Source organism: Ochlerotatus camptorhynchus, unplaced genomic scaffold (genome assembly GCF_037179485.1).
Source record: "Ochlerotatus camptorhynchus isolate MF236.1 unplaced genomic scaffold, CSIRO-AGI_Acam_v1.1 ptg000577l, whole genome shotgun sequence".
Lineage (NCBI taxonomy): Eukaryota > Metazoa > Arthropoda > Insecta > Diptera > Culicidae > Ochlerotatus > Ochlerotatus camptorhynchus.
In genome coordinates this window covers 1,790,095-1,808,606 of record NW_027041058.1, presented here as the reverse complement: position 1 = coordinate 1,808,606, position 18,512 = coordinate 1,790,095, and the positions used below count along the sequence as shown (strand labels likewise).

At 40.4% G+C, this 18,512-nt stretch overlaps 2 protein-coding genes across 6 annotated transcripts in view; both read left to right on the top strand.

Annotated features, from left to right (window-relative positions):
* Pkn (serine/threonine-protein kinase N) overlaps positions 1-18,512 on the top strand; it is a 264,865-nt gene that overhangs the window by 216,388 nt on the left and 29,965 nt on the right. The window lies entirely within an intron of this gene.
* On the top strand, positions 750-18,434 carry LOC135713705 (uncharacterized). 2 transcript variants are annotated; one of them, XM_065236911.1, is made up of 6 exons: positions 750-1,010; positions 7,225-7,882; positions 16,280-16,564; positions 16,629-16,808; positions 16,865-17,216; positions 17,282-18,434. In XM_065236911.1, the coding sequence occupies exons 2-6, from the start codon at positions 7,490-7,492 to the stop codon at positions 18,256-18,258; spliced, it is 2,187 nt and encodes a 728-aa protein (XP_065092983.1). In that variant the 5' UTR covers positions 750-1,010; positions 7,225-7,489; the 3' UTR covers positions 18,259-18,434. The 2 variants fall into 2 exon arrangements, with proteins under 2 accessions (XP_065092983.1, XP_065092982.1); XM_065236910.1 differs by having other exon boundaries at positions 6,726-7,882.

The following is an 18,512-nucleotide window of genomic DNA, read 5'->3' as shown; positions in this document are numbered from 1 at the left end:
AGCTAAATTGCTCTCCTCGGCATTCCTTGACTTCGTTGTTGACTTTTTTCTTAAAACGTTTGTATTGTCTGCTTCTAAAATCCTAAAATTTAAGATTATGACACCTACTATTTCTCATTCTCAATAGCAATTACCTCGCCCAGCCTTCCCCTCCTGGCAAAAGTATGAATGGGACCACCTCTCACACCCCTCTGCCTCAGCATCAACATTCCGAAGGTGCCAAAATCCACTTAATATTCTAACAGAGCGAGCGATTTTCCGCGCCAGCCAACAGCAACAGTTTCCATCATCTCTCATCGCATACAATCCTTCGGACCGACGTCAACATGCCGCTTTTTTTCTTCATCGTCGTCGTCGTCCTCGGTTATAACGCTTTCGGTCTCTCAATGCTCAACTCAGTATCAACCAGTTGATCGAACGAAAACGAACGAACCCCACCACGAATCGACAGGTCCGTAAATTGACGCGTGTGATTAAATTTTCCTAATCCACCATTTCAAATCGTGAATTCTAGATCATCACGGGTTGGGAATTGACCGCCCATGCTGACAGATTTATTTCGATTCGGATCGAACTGTGCGAGCGCGAGGAATAATGTGATCTTTTTATTTGTTTAAGTTTTTTTTTTTGTTTCGGTGAAACCGTGCGTGAGATCGTGACCCGAATACGGCCCCAGTCACAATCGAAGGCACGAGAAATCGCATGTGTTTTGTCTTCTTACGAGAGGACCTTTTTCTCTCGTCGAGCTCTCTCCGACTCGATCATAATGGTTTCGCTTGAAGAGTGTTGAGCGTCGAGCTGGGAATCTCAACACGGGATCAGTTGAATTGTTCCGTTCGGCAAGATCGCCGTCCGAAAAGCGTGCGTCCGTCCGTGCGTGCGTGCACCCAGACCGCGAAGTTGTGAAAAATCAATAAAATTCCAAAATGTGACCACCATCTGCTGGGATGGATGGTTGCGGTTGTCAGTGTGGCTTTTAGAAGAACATGGTCCGTGGTGTGAATCAAGTGGTATAAATTTGCGAAAATTTACAACTGCAATGAACGGGTGGCAGAAGATGATGGTGGTGTGTCGTTGGTTTCGGAGTAACAAATGTGTAACGAATTTCTCCTCACACGGCGGTAGTACGAAGTGCAGTCGAACGTTGTCGTCAGTGGAAATGAAAACAACATAATAAATTTGCAAACAAAAACACAAACTGCTGTGATTAAACGGTGCATAATTCACCGCTTGGGAATCGAAACGGAAAAGGACTCATCGGAGGAATATTTTCCACATGAGTGAAAGTGCCACATGGTTTGATCATGGGACGTGTCTCTCGTTAGTCTATATTTGTGTCGTAAAACATCTGGTTGACATATATTGAATGGACAGTGAATCGAAGAAATGGTCGCGAGCTGACAAAGAGAATCGTTTGAGTCGAATGCTAAGGGTTTGACAATATTGAAAATTCTAGTACTTTGCCTTTCTCTCAAATGGTCCTAAGTAACATTGTTCTAATATAATCCAATCTATAGTAACATCCAAAGTCACGCTAGTTCTCGAAAGCATCCTGGAAAATGATGGAAAAACGTCCATCATTTGTCTTGTCTATTTGATGTATGAAAAACGGCCTGGCCTACTGTGCGGCTTTTAAGGGGCAAGATGATTCAGAAAAATCGAGAATCCAATTAATGGATGCAACGTGGACATCTCGTACCGTACCTTCCGTTTTTGTTAATTGTATGATTGGTTGGTCATTGGAAGCATCTAGGCTAGACAGGTTAAGTGATGCTCCATTTTCCCCTGACGGTTGGGACATGGGCACTAACTCTTGTTCTAGCCTTTTATGGCTAATTCTAAGCCAACTCGACACCAACCTGACTTCTACCAAACCCCAACTCGATGTTGACCCGATATTGACCTTACATAAACCCGACAACAGCACGACATTGGGTCAACATCGACCTTACATTTGACTTACATTGATCCGACATCGGGTTCGACTTGTCTGTTTGGGACCATTTTGCTGGGTTTCTTCCGTACTTCACTGTCGTATATCAAATGAAAGTGACTGACTCAATTGACAGTGACGATGAGCTTCGAATGAGAAAAGGGCTCTTCAAATTATGGTCAAGTGAGAATTCGTTTTCACAGAATTGATTGAATGGTTGTATTGGTTCATCTTCAATCGAATGATATGAAAATTAACAGCACTGGTTGGAACGATTGCTGTCCTTAGCATGAAAGTGACAATATTCAGTGAACTAAATGTCAGTCTATCATTTTTTTATTATAGTAAAAATGTTTTCATTGTAAGAAATTAATGATTTTCTGTGAAATTATAAGTGATTTAAAAAAAATGCATACATTTAGGCGCAACTCCATTCAAAAAAATAAATTTTCCTTAATTTCTACTGAAAATATATTTCGCACAAGGATCTAGGAAACCCATAAATATTAAGAATATCTCATAGCAAGTTTATGAAAAGTCATTTGAGGGGTTTATCAATTTTGGTCACCAAAGGTTTTTCCAATTTGAGATTTAAAACATGCCAAAAACTAAACCACTCATTATTATAAGTAACTAGCTTAGACAGACAGACAGACAGACAGACAGACAGACAGACAGACAGACAGACAGACAGACAGACAGACAGACAGACAGACAGACAGACAGACAGACAGACAGACAGACAGACAGACAGACAGACAGACAGACAGACAGATAGACAGACAGACAGACAGACAGACAGACAGACAGACAGACAGACAGACAGACAGACAGACAGACAGACAGACAGACAGACAGACAGACAGACAGACAGACAGACAGACAGACAGACAGACAGACAGACAGACAGACAGACAGACAGACAGACAGACAGACAGACAGACAGACAGACAGACAGACAGACAGACAGACAGACAGACAGACAGACAGACAGACAGACAGACAGACAGACAGACAGACAGACAGACAGACAGACAGACAGACAGACAGACAGACAGACAAACAGACAAACAGACAGACAGACAGACAGACAGACAGACAGACAGACAGACAGACAGACAGACAGACAGACAGACAGACAGACAGACAGACAGACAATACAACTCAAGCACACATATCATGAAGCATTGATGCCTACATTTAGCTTCAATATAGACGTCAATTCTTCAATATAAATCTTCTTAAGACCATTACCTTGGATGTTCAGCAAACAAAAAGAACTCAGCCATTCATCAGTTACCGATGTGTCCTCAAGGACCTTCATTTGCAATGCATCAAAGCTGATTTGCTGAAAGATCTTTTACCTCAACTCAACCATTTGTGACCAACAAGCTCAGATATATTGGCAGGCCAACGAAAAAAAAAAATTAAGTCAGAAGTTCAGAGCTAAACTTTATGATTGAACGTAAAATGAAAATAATTTGCTTTGCCCGGCCCTGTCTACAAGTCGTCCATTTTCGATTTCCCCACCCATGTTTTAGCTTCCCGGGAAACGGGAAACAGCTGATGGCTTCAAAGTCCGGAAACAAGTTGAATTCATGGCATTTATTCATCAGAATGTTTATTCCATAACTTCTGTATGGCGATTTATAATATAGAAAATAATTTAACCACTTAAATTTAATACTTCAATCGGAAAATTTTCCAGAGCTGCCAACGATTGACTTTTGCCAACATATTGGGGGTGCAAGTTCAATAAACCAAAATCGACCGTGTTACGAAAAGTGGTCAGGTTTTGACCACTTATAACTCTGTCAATAGCGGATGGACTTTAACTCCAAACAAGTCAATCGATTGAAATTTTTTCTACGGATCTGATAAAATGAAAACTTTATCAATTTTCAATATGTCACTATTGAAAATTACACAAATGTCCAACTGTTGCAATGGTGATTAAAGTTATCGCCGATTCCCTGCTAAAAGCGCTTTCCCTAACACAGATTTCAAAATCGAATTCCATCCGGTCTCGCCGAACGGTGCTTATTCAATCACCGTGTGTAGTGGTGTCCTATCGGTCAGCAGCAGCGCAATGCTTTCAGCGCATGGCGAGCTACAGCCCGTGCGTTTTGTGCACGAAAATGCGTAATTTCGTCATCAGAAAACGAGGCGTTTCCGTGATGGGAAAACGTGATTTCCCTAACACAGTCGCCGAATATTGATACCGAGCACGTAATCCTACGTCAAATCTACGGATGCAATCTCTTACTTTTTACTCAGCAAATATTACAGAATTTTTCCAGAAGTCTCTTCTAATTTTCCTAGAAATATTCATCTGATTTCTTAGGAAGTTTCTTGCAGAAGTTTTTTGCTTCCGTGGTAGCTTTTTTTGGCTTCCATTGGTAGGTTTATCCAAGTTTCTCAAAATGTCACTGGATGTTTCTATCAAACCGTTTTTAACTACTCCAGACCCCAGCTGTTTTTTCGACAGCTCTGGTAGTTTCTCCCGGCTTCGCATGAAAATGTCTTCTGATTTCCTTGAATTATTTTCTTGGAATTCCCATACAAATTTCTTCTGTCTTCCCTTAGAAAATTCCTCTGATTTCACCTAGAGTATTCTTCCGATTTCCCTTAGAAGATTTTTAGACTTCCTCTGGACGTCTCTGCAAACTTTATCCTTAGATGTTTCTTATGACTCTGCTGGGAAAGTTCTGATATGTTTCACCCAGAGAAACGAGGTTTTTGGTAAATATCCCGGGATGTCCCGGGTAGGAAACACTAGTTCATACCAAGGTCTGTCAAGAAACAGGTTATGCGATTTGCAAAGTTTCTCGGAAGGGGGGAAAAATACTCGTGGAAACCAATTTAAAGGGACAAAACTCGATTAATGCTTTGGTGTTCTATTGGAATACATTGGGAACGAGAACCAAAGCAAGATAATTCTAATTAGAAGGCACCATTTAAAGCCACACTGCACTTGGGATTCGTAGATTTTCATGTGAACAGGATTGTCCCATTTCAATGATCTTAAGCTTAAGGAATGTTGGTTCAAACATTGCGTTTATAGCGACAAAGCTCTTCTTACAACAACTTTTTGTTGTCTGCACTGAAAAAAAAAATCTTTCCGTTTAGAATCCAACGAAACTTTGTGGGCCTGAAGACTTAGGTTACTTCAAAAACTTTTCATTCTTGTTTTTCAAAACAAATATAATCTTTACTGCCATTTGACAAGTGCTCATTTTTACGCCTCTAAGGGCCTCCCTCAGTCTCAGTCGGTTAAGGCGGAGCAACAAAGCAAGACCATGCTGGAGGTGGCTGGGATCGAGTCCTGGTCCGGTCTAGGATTTTTTCGAGTTGGAAAATTTCTCGACTTCCCTGGGCATAGAGTATGCTTGTACTTGCCACACAAGTTTACTAATGCAATAATGGTACTAGCATCGAAAGCTCTCAATTAATAACTTTGGAAGTGCATCGAGACAGCTAAGATGAGAGCACCGCAATAAGCTAATATGCGATAAGCAACAATCTTGACATGCGAAAGATTGTCCTAATAGGTATATTGCCGAATAAACTTAACCACTGAGGCCATATGAGCAGTACTGCAAAATCTCGACAATACACTGTGATATTGACAATTCTGCTTTGGTCACTCATTTGAGCTGACAGTAATCGTCAAAGCAAACGTTGTCAATTGTCAATGACAATGCTGTCAGTGACGAACATTTTTTATTAAATAAATTTGTAACGAAATTAAATCAATTGAGCAACACAATTACATGGAGCCGTTAAAGTGAACAAGCATCTACGTATTGATCTGCTTGGATAACAATAATGTAACGCAGAATGCATGAAATTACAATTTTTTCTACCAGGTAAATCTTTTAAATTGACGAAAAAATTAATGTGGTTTTTTTGAGGATTAAGTCTGTCAGTGACTAGTGAAAAACAATTTTGTCAATTTTGCGCGAAAGTCTGTCAATGACAATGACAAATCCCAGCACTGCATATGAGATCACACCGAATGAGCTCAAATTTGGGAGATCATGGTTAGAGCCTGATTTGGAATCGACTAAGGGGACCGCCTCAGCGTTCTGATTAACATCCATACCTCTCACGCAAAAGTCACAATTTCAAATCTCATCACTCAAATCGAACAAGTCACCCATGAGCAGTGGTGGTAAATGTCATGAAAATGATACGAGGAAAAAATGTCACGACATTTTTCCCCCATACATTTTCATCGTGATTTTTTTCGTAAAAAAAGTCTCGGTGACTATATAAATGAAAAAAATAATGATAGAGATTCGATTAACCTGAATCGGTAATTCAAAATAACCTAATATACATACAGTCAGTACCCATTCGATTTTGGCAAAGATGACTCACGGTGGTCCAAAATCAAGGTATGTTAAAAGGATGTTAACCACTACGACGGAGCCATCCCCAATTTGACCATTAGTTCTCAAAGTTAGATTTTTTGATTTACTACCATTGGAAAACGTTATATCATGTCATTGTCTATTCAAGCCATTCGTTCATTCTGCAATAGGTTCAACTTATATTTAAACAACCAAAAAAATAGCAGAGCTTGACACGTATCAATCTTCCTTGAATCCCATTTGAAGCCGTTTGCTTTTCTACCGACAACAAAGGCAAATCAATCGGTTCACAACTCCACCGGCCACCGTCATCATCTGAGCTATATCCGCCGCCGCACCGTCGCTCAACGGTCGGTCAGTTTACTCTACTTTCGCGACTTTCGCACTCCGACGATCATTTCATTGATTCCTTTTAGCTGAGGCTACTCCTCCTCTATTTATAAACACACACAACACACGGCAAGGCGGCGACGACGACGACGACGACGGTACGACGGGGCATACACGCCCGCTGTTCTTTCTATTTAAAAGAACAAACAATACACACGCGGCCAGTGGCATTAAATCGGAGGAAAAATACGGCCATTCGGGCGTTCACGGAAAGGCCATCCCAGTGCAGTTTCGGGATCGGCTTTGCGAACAAGTGAAAGTGCTATGAACCCGAGCAATCAACGTCATCCGGAAATGATGGCACCTTCTTAGTCAGAGTGATTGCGAGTGCGGTTTTCGACGAGAGCGTTCTTCATTCACTATTATTATTATTATTATTATAAAGTCACTGCCAAGTGTGAACGTGTGTAGATTTAAGTTTTACCATAGATCCCCTTATGTTACGCGACGTGACACGGTTGACCTATTTATGGCAGCGAAGGAACCTTGAAGAAACCGTGTGCATCTCATCTTCTCGCATTATAGTGGCATAGTGTGGAATCGTGACGACGTTGACCCATTCTGTGAAGCTCTCAACTCATTCTCTCTCGCTATGGTGATGAAAATATTCACAAAGTGTTTCGTTGTCGGAAAAACATTGTGACATGAATGCCGTTGTCGCTGTTGTTGTTATTATTGGTGTGATTTGCGGTTCCACGAAGAATGACACTGACGGATGCCAACCGTGGAAGCCTTTTGTGAGGAAGAAATAGTTTGGTGATAGTGATTGACGATTTGAAAGTCTCGAAATATGGCAAGCAGTTTGGGCGTCGGAGTGCCACCGGAGATTACGGCCGAGTGGACAGTGCATGCGCAGCTGACCCTTTCGCACCAGGGAAGCAGTGCTAGCTGTGATAAACTTAAATCCGAAGGCGGTTCGGCCGAGTCCAATCCAGCAGCGTCCAATACCAATAGCAATGACGGTGGTGGTGGTGCAGGTGCAGGTGAGTCACCGGCACCATCCAGCCAAAGGCCACCGGTGAAGGTGATCTATAAATTTAGTACTCCCCGTGGATCGGATGGAGCCACTGTCAGCGGTAATTATTTTCCCGTTGACGGTGGGGGTGTGACATTGAAGCAAGATGGTGCTGCTATTTTTACCGCCACTGACCAACCGAAAACGTCGTCGGCGTCTGTGGATCAGGTGAGGGCGCTTTGTTTCAGAAACATACATAGTCTGCTGCATGGAGCAGGAAAAACTTGCCCACTAGTGGTGGGTGGGCGGTGTCGAGTGAAATGGGCAGCTCTAGATAATTAGTAGCGATTTGAGGTGGTTTAATGAGTGGCGTTCGGTTTTCCTTGGAAAACTGTCTAGAATTATGCGTGGAATCCGGTGAAGATGAGGGAGATACATGATACTGCTGACACAAAGTAGGTAATGATTTCATTCTTCTTTCATGACCTATAAAACACATCGTTTTTAAAGGTGACAGGTTGTATAACATTTCATGAGGTTGAGAAAGCGGTATTATTAACGCAGATTTTCTCGTGACATTGGTCGTTGAACTAGAAACTAATTTAGTCTTGGAGGAAATATAGCTTGTAGAAAGCATTGTGACGGGTTAGTGAGGGGTTTTATATGGAGACGCGTGGTTACTCAATCTGTTGAGAATATTTGCCTTTGCCGAATGAACAGCTGTTTAAAACACTTTGGAATTATATGGCATTTAGGAAAAATTGGGGTTAGGGCGCTTTTAATAAATTGTACTGGTGTGTTCAATACCCGAGTAGATAATGAAAACAAAGTGAAAACATAATTTGATATTATGATATAATCGTTTATCATAACATAATTTGACAACAGTGTGGTCGAGTTTACAGTAATCATAAAAAAAAAATGATCTAAATGGTATATGAAGATTATCAAAATCATAACGAATCTATCTCTACTGATAACATTGGGCATTTTGATATTGACATTTTCGCTAATATTTATCAAAATAAGTAATCAATATGTTATTATTGATATGACAAACAACATTTGTTGTCACTTTAAGAATTCAATTATAACAAGATATCAAAATGTTGATATCTAATTTACTAGTCAACTGTGTGTTTAAAAATCTATTCCAGTTGTATGTGGTTTCCGAAAAAAAAAGAAGCAAGAATCCTGTTTTAAATCTTCGTAATTGACGGGGTAAGAAGAAAGGGGTGTTAATGATAAATCTTATGAAAGGAAAATTGCACTTTCCGATGCTCAAGCAATATTTTATAAACATCATTCACATTAAGGGCCGTCCGTGAACAGCCATAAGGGGCTGTTCATAAACTACGACCGATTTTTAGAGATTTATACCCCCTACCTCCGCGTAGGCAATCTCTCATACATTTTTTGGAAATTGATGTGGACCGTAGAATCTTCGTTAAAGTGTTGACGTAGTTTATGAACAGCCCTTAAGAGGGAAAGAGAGATTCACCACTTATGATTTTTAGCCACAAGAAATTCGTATGAATTTCATTGATTTGCCTTATGAAAAATAATAGGGCTTTTGATCTAATTTCCGTCTTACTCAGCACAGCCCGCGCTTTACCTCCCTTTTATGAACGGGTTTGATTGAAAAATTGAATATTTCTGTCAAAGATGACTTCTATATTTATTCACCTTTCCATGCGTACCGTTGAATTTGATAAAGAGTCACAAATTGTTGAGATATTATTAAAAATCTAATACTGCTCTTGATTCTAAATTCGTCCTACGAGTTTCAAGTCCGTCCCAACGCATTGAAACGCTTTAAGGTTTCCTTCGTCCTACGGATAAACGTAGAAAAAGCAAATTCTCTAGGAGCTCTTCTTTTGTTTTGAGAACAATGAGCGTAAATATTCATACAATGCGTTCTAATAGGATTTATGTTGTAGCTAATGAACGCATCGGAACAAACATATTATTGACGGTGAATGGTGAAATCATTGATATTATTGATCTTTTCTGATCGATAGAACGGAAATGGGCGGTTGCGACGAAATAGCGCTCTACCCTATCATCATCAAAAAAATAATAAAACGGTGCAGACTGGAACCGAACCATGGACGTTGATATTACGGGTCCTGTTTCTGGACCACTCGTCTGTAAACGCTTGGGAGATGGAATGGATAAAGACGTATAAGAGCTACCTCATGTTAGACGGAAATCTTACATAAGTCGCGCTTATGAAATTCTTAAGTCTATTTACCTCAGTGTATGGTTCATATTATCTTATAATAGTGCCCGTTTCTGTTTGTCCTTTCCTCTCGATTAGTATTGAACTGTAATTCTCTAAATTATCTCTAGACTACTAGGCTTAAACTAACTAGAAAATTCTTCTCGTAATTACTTTTGAATTTGCTTGAAATCCCATCTAAGAATTTTAATAGAATCCTTCTTCTTAGAAACCTATTCTGAGAATTTGATTCCTTTGAAATTCTTCTCCCAATTTTCTTTTAACTCTAGAGCAGTCCCACGCCAAATGACGAATCGGAGGAACTCGACCTTCGATTGGCATAAAACTTTGCATAATGGTGTGTTATGGGCAATCGTTTTTTGCAAAAAAAAACTCGGCCATTTTGGATGTAGTATTTCAATTATTTTTTTTTTTTAGAAGAAGCTAAAAAAATGCATTTTTTTAATATTTAAGCTTCCCTGAATTTTTACTCAAAATTGCTAAAAAAATACCGGGAATATTTTTCCCAGAATAATTCTACTTTTCTAAACAATTTTGTGTCAGACGTCATTTCTATCAAAAATGACCTTTTGGTTCTACAATTTATTGAAAAAAATGTCAAAGACGTAATGTCGAAAAAAAAATACAAGATCTAAAATGGCAGATTTTTTGTCATAAATTGTAATGATTGCCCATAACACTCAGGGCTGGAAAGCACATCAGAGCGTTAGCAAAGCAACTTTGTGCATGCATCTCACAACACTCGACATTTACTTCGCACACTCATTTCCAACTAATCTGTGAGAAAGCGATCGACACAATGAGCGGTACACTCCGTGCGGCGCAGGGAGCAAATATAATAAAACAAGCGCCAATGTCTTCTTTGTATTCTTTGCAGACTTTGCTTACCACGACTGCATGCATAGGAGATGAAGAAGGACATAACATTGAAGAATGTAGTCTTTTTGCTGTGTTTCCCATTTGCAACCCTACACTGAGTGGTGCTCTTTGCGTCGGAGCCGTGGGAGCGATGGCTACACATTGAGCTTCTCCGCTGCTCTACACTTGCGCATAGTGAAAAATAAGCCAACTTTGTGTTTGCTTGATTCTCACTTTGTATATTTCAGAAAATCAGTACATTGCGCGCTTTGAGTGATCAGATGACACATAATTATGCAAAGTTTCATGCAAATCGGAGAAGGTCGAGTCTTAAATTTTTATGTTTTTATCCTATTTGGCTGGAACTGGTTTCTAATCAAAACACATAGCAAAAATGTTTCGTAATTTTCTTTAGAAAACCCTTGGAGCATTTTTAAGAATTTCTTTCGAATTCACAGCCGATTTTTATTGGAGTTATCTAATCAGAATACTCTTAAAATTATGTTTCTTGTTGAATTCTCATCATAATTCTCTAGGAATGCTTTTTAATATTCATCTGTCATTTTTGGGATCCCCATACAATTCTCAGACTCATCTTGGAATTTCCCTTTATAAATCGTGAAAAATGACCTTAGAATTTAGTTTAGAATTTCGATCCTTTAAATTTGTCGAACCTCTTAACGGAATCCCTTTATGAAGAGCTTTGAGTGTGTTGGTTTATTTCCTTTATATTCCGTTATAATTGCTTATATTTCGTCTATTACTTGCAGACTTCATCAGTGCCACTGATGAAGTCTACAAGTAGTAGACGAAATACGTGTATCTGTCAAAAGATAAGCAATTAAACGGATTTTAAAGGAAATAAACCAACACTATCAAAGCTCTTAAATTTCGATTATTCTCCACAGAAATCCCTCCAAATGCATTTAACAATTTCTTAATTTTTTAATTTCTTCAATAATTTTTAAATTCTGCTGAGAAATTCTCCTTCCAAAATAATGCAGGAATCCGCCTCAGTATTTCGTTAAAATCAACACTTTGATTCCTGTTAAATTTCACTTCAAATTCTAGGGTTGGTCATCAGGATTCTATAGAATGATCTGTAATTTATTATAATCCTTAAAATTCTTCCAAGTCTCAGACTCTTGACTATTATGACTTCAGCGCCTATAAACAAGCATGGGAAAATGCATTCACTCGAGCGTGAATCACAAAATAGCCATCCTCATCTACAAACGGATTGCCGAATGAGTGTAATTTTTTCATCTCTGCAGATAGACTCGGAACTGACAGCAGGATAAACTGAAAGGCAGCCGAACATTTTTTCCTACCGAGGGAGGTCCCGATTGAATGCGTAAAAACCGAACGCTAACGATTTAAATGGCCGAGTGAAATATATTTTGGCTCAGTGATTTAAATCAGTTAATTGGCCACAGTAGTTTTACTCTTTGCTATATACCCAAGTAACAATTTTGGTTTTATGAAGGTTCTGTAGACCATGATTTAGACTTGTAGAATGCTATAAAACCTCTATAAAACTGGAAATGTTACTCGGGTATTCAAGGATGTGTTGTTACGGGGGTGTTTTTTTCAATCTTTATCATACACAGCTAAAAAAAAGTAGTGTAAATTTCCGTTACTATGATGCACATAAATGGAGCGTACAAATTTACATTATAAATCGTGTAAATTTATGAGACATGTCATGCAATATTCCATATATTGTATGCAACTTTCCACCTTTTTTTGCAACATTTTTTCAACCTGCTAGTTTACGTGAAAAGGAAGTTTACATGCATGAATGTTTGCATTCATGGATGTTTACATCACCAGTAAAATTCAGATTTTTTTAGTGTGTATAAAGGGCGAACACGAAATTATTGCGACACCGAAAATGTCATGCCAATTTTCTTATAATGTTTAGCATCAAACCAAAATTTTAGGGTAGTTTTATACATATATTTACTTCAAAAATCAAAAGAAAAGTTAATCGATGGAGCCTTGAGTGTAAAATTGAACGCATTTTCGCTTGATGCCCTCCATCAAAGTCTTTACAGTGTCATCCGGTACCAGTTTCTCAGTTTTTTTTCCATTTTCTTAACATGTCCTTCTCGTCTTTGACTGTCTTCTTGCTCTTCCGAAGTTCCCGCTTCATTATTGCCCAGTACTGCTCCACCGGGCGCAGCTCCGGACAGTTTGGCGGATTCATGTCATTTGGAACAAAATGGACAGAATTGGCCTCATACCACTCCAGGACACTTTTAGAATAGTGGCATGATGCCAAATCTGGCCAAAATAGCGGAGCTTCGTCACGCTGCTGCAAGAACGGCAAAAGGCGCTTCTCGAGGTACTCAGATTTGTAGATCTCGCAATTTACTGTGCCCTTTGTCACGAAAGGCTCACTCCTCAGTCCGCAAGAGCAGATGGCCTGCCAAATGAGATATTTGGAAGCGAACTTCGACATTTTCTTCTTCTTAAATTTGTCGTCCACATCGAACTTGCTCTTGCCGGTGAAAAAGTCCAACCACGGAATTTGCTTAAAATCGGCTTTTATATACGTTTCGACGTCCATCACACAGCAGCCATATTTTGTCAGCATCTTCTCGTAGAGCTTCCGTGCCCGAGTTTTAGCCGTCGATTGTTGCCGCTCATCGCGGTTTGGGAAGTTCTGTACCTTGTATGTACATATGTAGTCCAGCTCTCTTCTTTGCATTCTGGACGTAGCTCTGCGACATGCCGATCTTTTTAGCCAAATCACGGCTTGAGACGTTGGGATTTGCTTTAATCATCCGCTTCACCTTTCCCTCCGTCTTTTTGTTCTCCGGTCCCGGTTTTCTTCCAGCTCCTTTGCCGTGGTCCAACGTCAACCGCTCCTGAAACCGCTTCAACACTCTGGAGACGGTTGAATGGTGAATGTTCAACATTTTTCCCAACTGCCGGTGCGACAGGTCAAGAAATTCCAGGTGTTTGGAAAGAATTTGTTCTCTCAACTCGCGTTGGTTCACCTCCATTTTCGTTGAATCGAAAAACACGACTTCGAGTTTGACAGCATGTACACAATATACATCAATGAGAAAGTGTGCAAAATTTGGTTGATTTTTACCCAATGGTAAAAAAGTTATGCCCTGTTGAATGTGTCGCAATAATTTCGTGTTCGCCCTTTAATACCAATTTAAATGTGTCAATTTATGTGTAAAGCTAGAAAATAAAAAGTGATTCTTTCTGCAAAATTCTCACTCAGCTCACTCAACAGAATGCAATCGTAAAAGCAGAATGCAAAAAATAACAAGTGAGGAATCATCCACACTACTACACTCACAATCATTCATGTTACGCTCAGCTGTCTGTTTTGCTCAAATCTGCATTCATCGAAGAAAATAGAAGCAATGATAATGCGCCTTGGGCCTCCCTTAGCTCAGTCGGTAAAGGCGCAGCTACAAAGCAAGATCATGCTGGAGGTGGCTGGGTTAAATTCCCGGTCCAGTCTAGGAACTTTTCGGGTTGGAAAATTTCTCGATTTCCTTGGGCATAGAAGTATGATTGGACTTGCCACACAATTATACCAATGCAAAAATGATACAGGCATCGAAAGCTCTCAATTAATAACTGTGGAAGTGCATCTAGAACACTAAGTTGAGAGCACGCAATAAGCTAATATGCCATAAGCAATAAGCTTGAAATGCGAAGAAGAAGAAGAAGAGAATGCGAACGAAATCAGTGCGGCTCTCGCAAGCTTTCCCATGCTTGCCCATAATTATGAGCAGTGTTGGCAAAATCATCAATCAAATTATAATTTTCCGCTCTCATACGCTCTCAATATCAAGCTTGATATTGGAACAAAATATTGATTTTACAAGCTCGTTTGATATTGCGAAACTATACACAACATGCAAAAATCAAACTGAGAGTTGATTCGACACAAAAATGATTCCGTTGCACATCGTTTTCTTAAAAAGAGAAAGTATAGTTTGCTATCTCTCTTTACTCTTCGCCGATGGCAGACACGAAGATACCGCTACCAGCAGGTGACGGTAGTTGCAGGTCGCGTTCGGATGTAAATCAAAATCATGAAACTCAAACTCACCACGGTTTGGTTAGAATTTTAGCTGGTGAGTTTTTTTTCGTAGCTACGATATCACGCCTTGTAATATCATCCGCAGTTGTTTGCTTGATGATTTGTGTCTACGAAAATCAAGTGTGATCGTGGGCATTGGTGAGATTTGATTTTTTATATTTTCCCTACACTGATTATGAGTTTCATTTTCAAATCAGTGAGCTTGGAAATTTTTCAAAATTTCACTTTTTAATTATTTTTTCTCTATGTGTGATTTTGATATTTTTCAATAACCCTGAATCTTTGAAATTTTTCCATGTACAAGATTTAGAAAGCCATTTCATGAATTCATGTATGTATTTCCCTTCTCACACAGATATAGTGGAACATTTTCGCAGTTCCAGAGTGTTCAAATGTTACTGGATTTTTGAACAGCTGAAAAATGACTGTTACACGTAAGAAATCAATAACATCGACAAAAAATGTTATCATTAAGTGAGGTTCAGTGAACAACGTCTATACAAGATCGGAATAAATTTCATGATTTTTTTAAATTTTTCATCGATTTTTAAAGTTTTACCGAACCGTTACGTAGCTTAAAAATTATCAAACAAGCCTGGGTTAATGTGATGTTCCAATAAATACTCAACACTGTTCGGTAAAACTTTAAAAATCGATGAAAAATTAAAAAAATCATGAAATTTATTCCGATCTTGTACAGACGTTGTTCACTGAACCTCATTTAATGATAACATTTTTTGTCGATGTTATTGATTTCTTACGTGTAACAGTCATTTTTCAGATGTTCAAAAATCCAGTAAAATTTGACCGATATTGGTAATTTGAATTCCGTATGTAAGTTTCATCTTTTAACTTTCAAAATTCGGCCTAATGACGCATTCGGCCTAATGGCTTTCGGTCTAATGACCCATTCGGCCTGATTTCCCTACAGCGTCTATTATAAAATGTAGCGCTAGATGGTTCGCACGAGCTAGATTTTAGGGAATACATACAGAAGATAATTTTATACAGAAATCTGTTTAAATAGTTTTTATTTAAAATCTTATGAAAAATTTATCTGATTTTAAAATCGTGCCGGGCAACTGTGCTTAAATGGGATCCTTTTATTTCACTTTCTGTTTGGTAGAACGATTTGAATGAAAAATTAACCGAATATTTAAATATTTTTCCACTCAGATTGATAGAAGCATTTAATTATTCTTATAATAATAATTTTCGAATTATTAACCGGAAAAACCGGAGAAAAATCAGGAATTTTAAAATGGAAATTCATTGTAGAATATTTACAATTAATTTAACATTAAAAGGCCCTTTATGCACATAACCAGCTATTCCAGCCATATGCCACCATCCAAAACCGATACCTCAATATCGAAATCACTTTCACTCGACGCCGCCCGTGGTTTTCCCTCCACCCCTTTATGTACATAACTCAATTCCGACCTTCCAGTCCAAACAGTCCACCAACGAGGACGGTTCGAAACCCGTTCCCGCGGAACAGAATCTTCCGAAACCGTCCGATCCTGTGCCCAACTTTTTGGCATCCCCCCAAACACTGACGACGGCCATGACGTCGCAACTATTCCCCCAGTGCACCAGTACCTGTAGTATAGTGTTAACGGCAGACCTCCTCCCAGCGGCCGGTAGAGGCGAGCCCTTCATCAGCGTCAACAAGTGTGCCTCCACCAGCAATGTGTTCAACACGGCCGATAAGTTCACCTGCTTCCCGGATAAGGTAGTTGCAACGATCTGCACCACGTTATGGTCTGAAATTTTCTGAAGCAGAGATTCCGTTTTAGGCCTCCAATGGATCGAAAATCTACGAAGCCAGAGACGTGAGCTGCCAGACGAGCGATATCGAGCTGACCAAAGACAAGACGGTTCAAACCAGTCGAGATGACCTGCGGAGTCTACCGCGAAGGGCTGCCGAAGCTCTGATGTCACCGGTTACGGCTCGCCGAGAAGAAAAATATGGCTCTGTTAGTATCTCTATCCTAGCTTTTGAAGTCCCCTGAATGGTTTTTTTTTATTGCAGTTAACTCGTATATCCCCGATTTCACCGGCGGACATCCTCTCGCCTAGCAATACACTCCAATCGCAGCGTTCGTCGGTCAAGGACAGCAAGAAGAAACCCCGAACGGTGCACATTGATGTCTACTGTACGGGATCGGATGCCGAATCGTCCTCGTCGGCCGATTCGTCGTCCCGGTCCGCTTCGCTATCATCTGCTTCGGGCAGTCGCTTCGACACCAGCCATCTCATGGACATCAAGTCCAACTCGAATGTGACCCATCCGACAGTCTTCGAATCGGAAGAAATGAAACTGAGGCATAAGCGAGCTGGGAAACATGATGTTCCTCGGCGGTTAGTTCAGCAAACTGTCGTCGGTTGGTTGTTTTTCCTTTTTTTTTTGCGTAGATTTCGAGATAGAATACAGTTTCCGCTATTGCAGATCAGAGCACGCTGTCGACGGTGGGTGGTAGTGTGAAGAGATCCGGATCGCATAACAGAAGAAGCGTCAAACGGAGCAGTACGAAGGATGAGATCAACGAATCGAAGCAGATGCTGTTCAATAAGATCCTCGGTGAACCGAAGGAAGCTGAAACCTTTGCCAATCTGGAGTACTTGGAGCGTGATCCGAGCGATGACAATATCAGTTCAAATTATCCATTTTCCAATCGATCCACCAAGAGAGACGTCACGGGAAGTAGCCTATCGAGTGCCCTAGCTTCGGCAGGCTTCGATGATATCGGTGACCTGGATGAATCGGCAAGTGGTATAGTGAATCTGAACCGAAGCGGAACTGTCATGACGCACTCGGACAGCTTCGAGTATGCCAACAGTGAAGATCGCTACCGAATCCATCAGATGGAGCGGGTGTGGGGAGACCAGACATGGAAGTCTCCATCCGTGGAACGAAAACTGTTGGAGATTCACAATCCCAAGTTTCTCCGCCGTAGTGAATCGGAAAACAATCTATCAGAATCGGATCACAGCTTCGTGTACGATAGTCCATCGCGTCCGAACGAGTCGATTCATAGCGATTCTAGCCCTTCAACGGTGAAGAGCAACTCGAACCGAGCTCCGTCGAACGTAAACGCATCAAAGCGGATTCTTCAGCACGCCCTGCTCAATGCCAACGGTTCATCGACGTTCCCTCCGAGGACGCTGTCCCCGGTAGAAGGCTACACCAGTGAGTATCTCGCCCTGGCCAGACGGTTCGGTAGCTTGATCACTGGGAAGCGAAAACCTGGTGTGCACATGGGACCAGTGAGGAATCCGGAATGCCAGTGCGAACACTGCCGCCGCTGGATGCTGCAGCGGGACGATAACGTACGGGAGCGGGCCATGTCCGTCGACGATGCGCCCTCCAGCATTGTCGATATGAGACGGAAGCTCCATCTGCGGAATTACGCCGTACTGCAGTGAAGTGGACCGAAGTCTACATTGTACATATTGCTTTTAGGATTGCATTTGTCTTTTTCTTTCGATTTCTACTCTTCATTTCCTTGCAGTTATGTGGCATTCACTGTATTTAGAAGTAGGAAGTATTTATGGTAATCTCTAGGGAATCTTTGTACAGATCGAATATAGAGCTAGGTATTCGCGGGGAGCATTGATGGTTTGAGATATCACAGCCTTAATTTTGTTTTACAGCTTCTCTAACTAAATGTAATTGTCAT

Coding starts and splice junctions, on each gene's coding strand:
- LOC135713705 (XM_065236911.1), top strand. CDS start 7,490: ATGGCAAGCAGTTTGGGCGTCGGAGTGCCACCGGAGATTACGGCCGAG. Junction 16,565..16,628: donor TCACCTGCTTCCCGGATAAG/GTAGTTGCAACG, acceptor ATTCCGTTTTAG/GCCTCCAATGGATCGAAAAT. Junction 16,809..16,864: donor GAGAAGAAAAATATGGCTCT/GTTAGTATCTCT, acceptor TTTTTATTGCAG/TTAACTCGTATATCCCCGAT.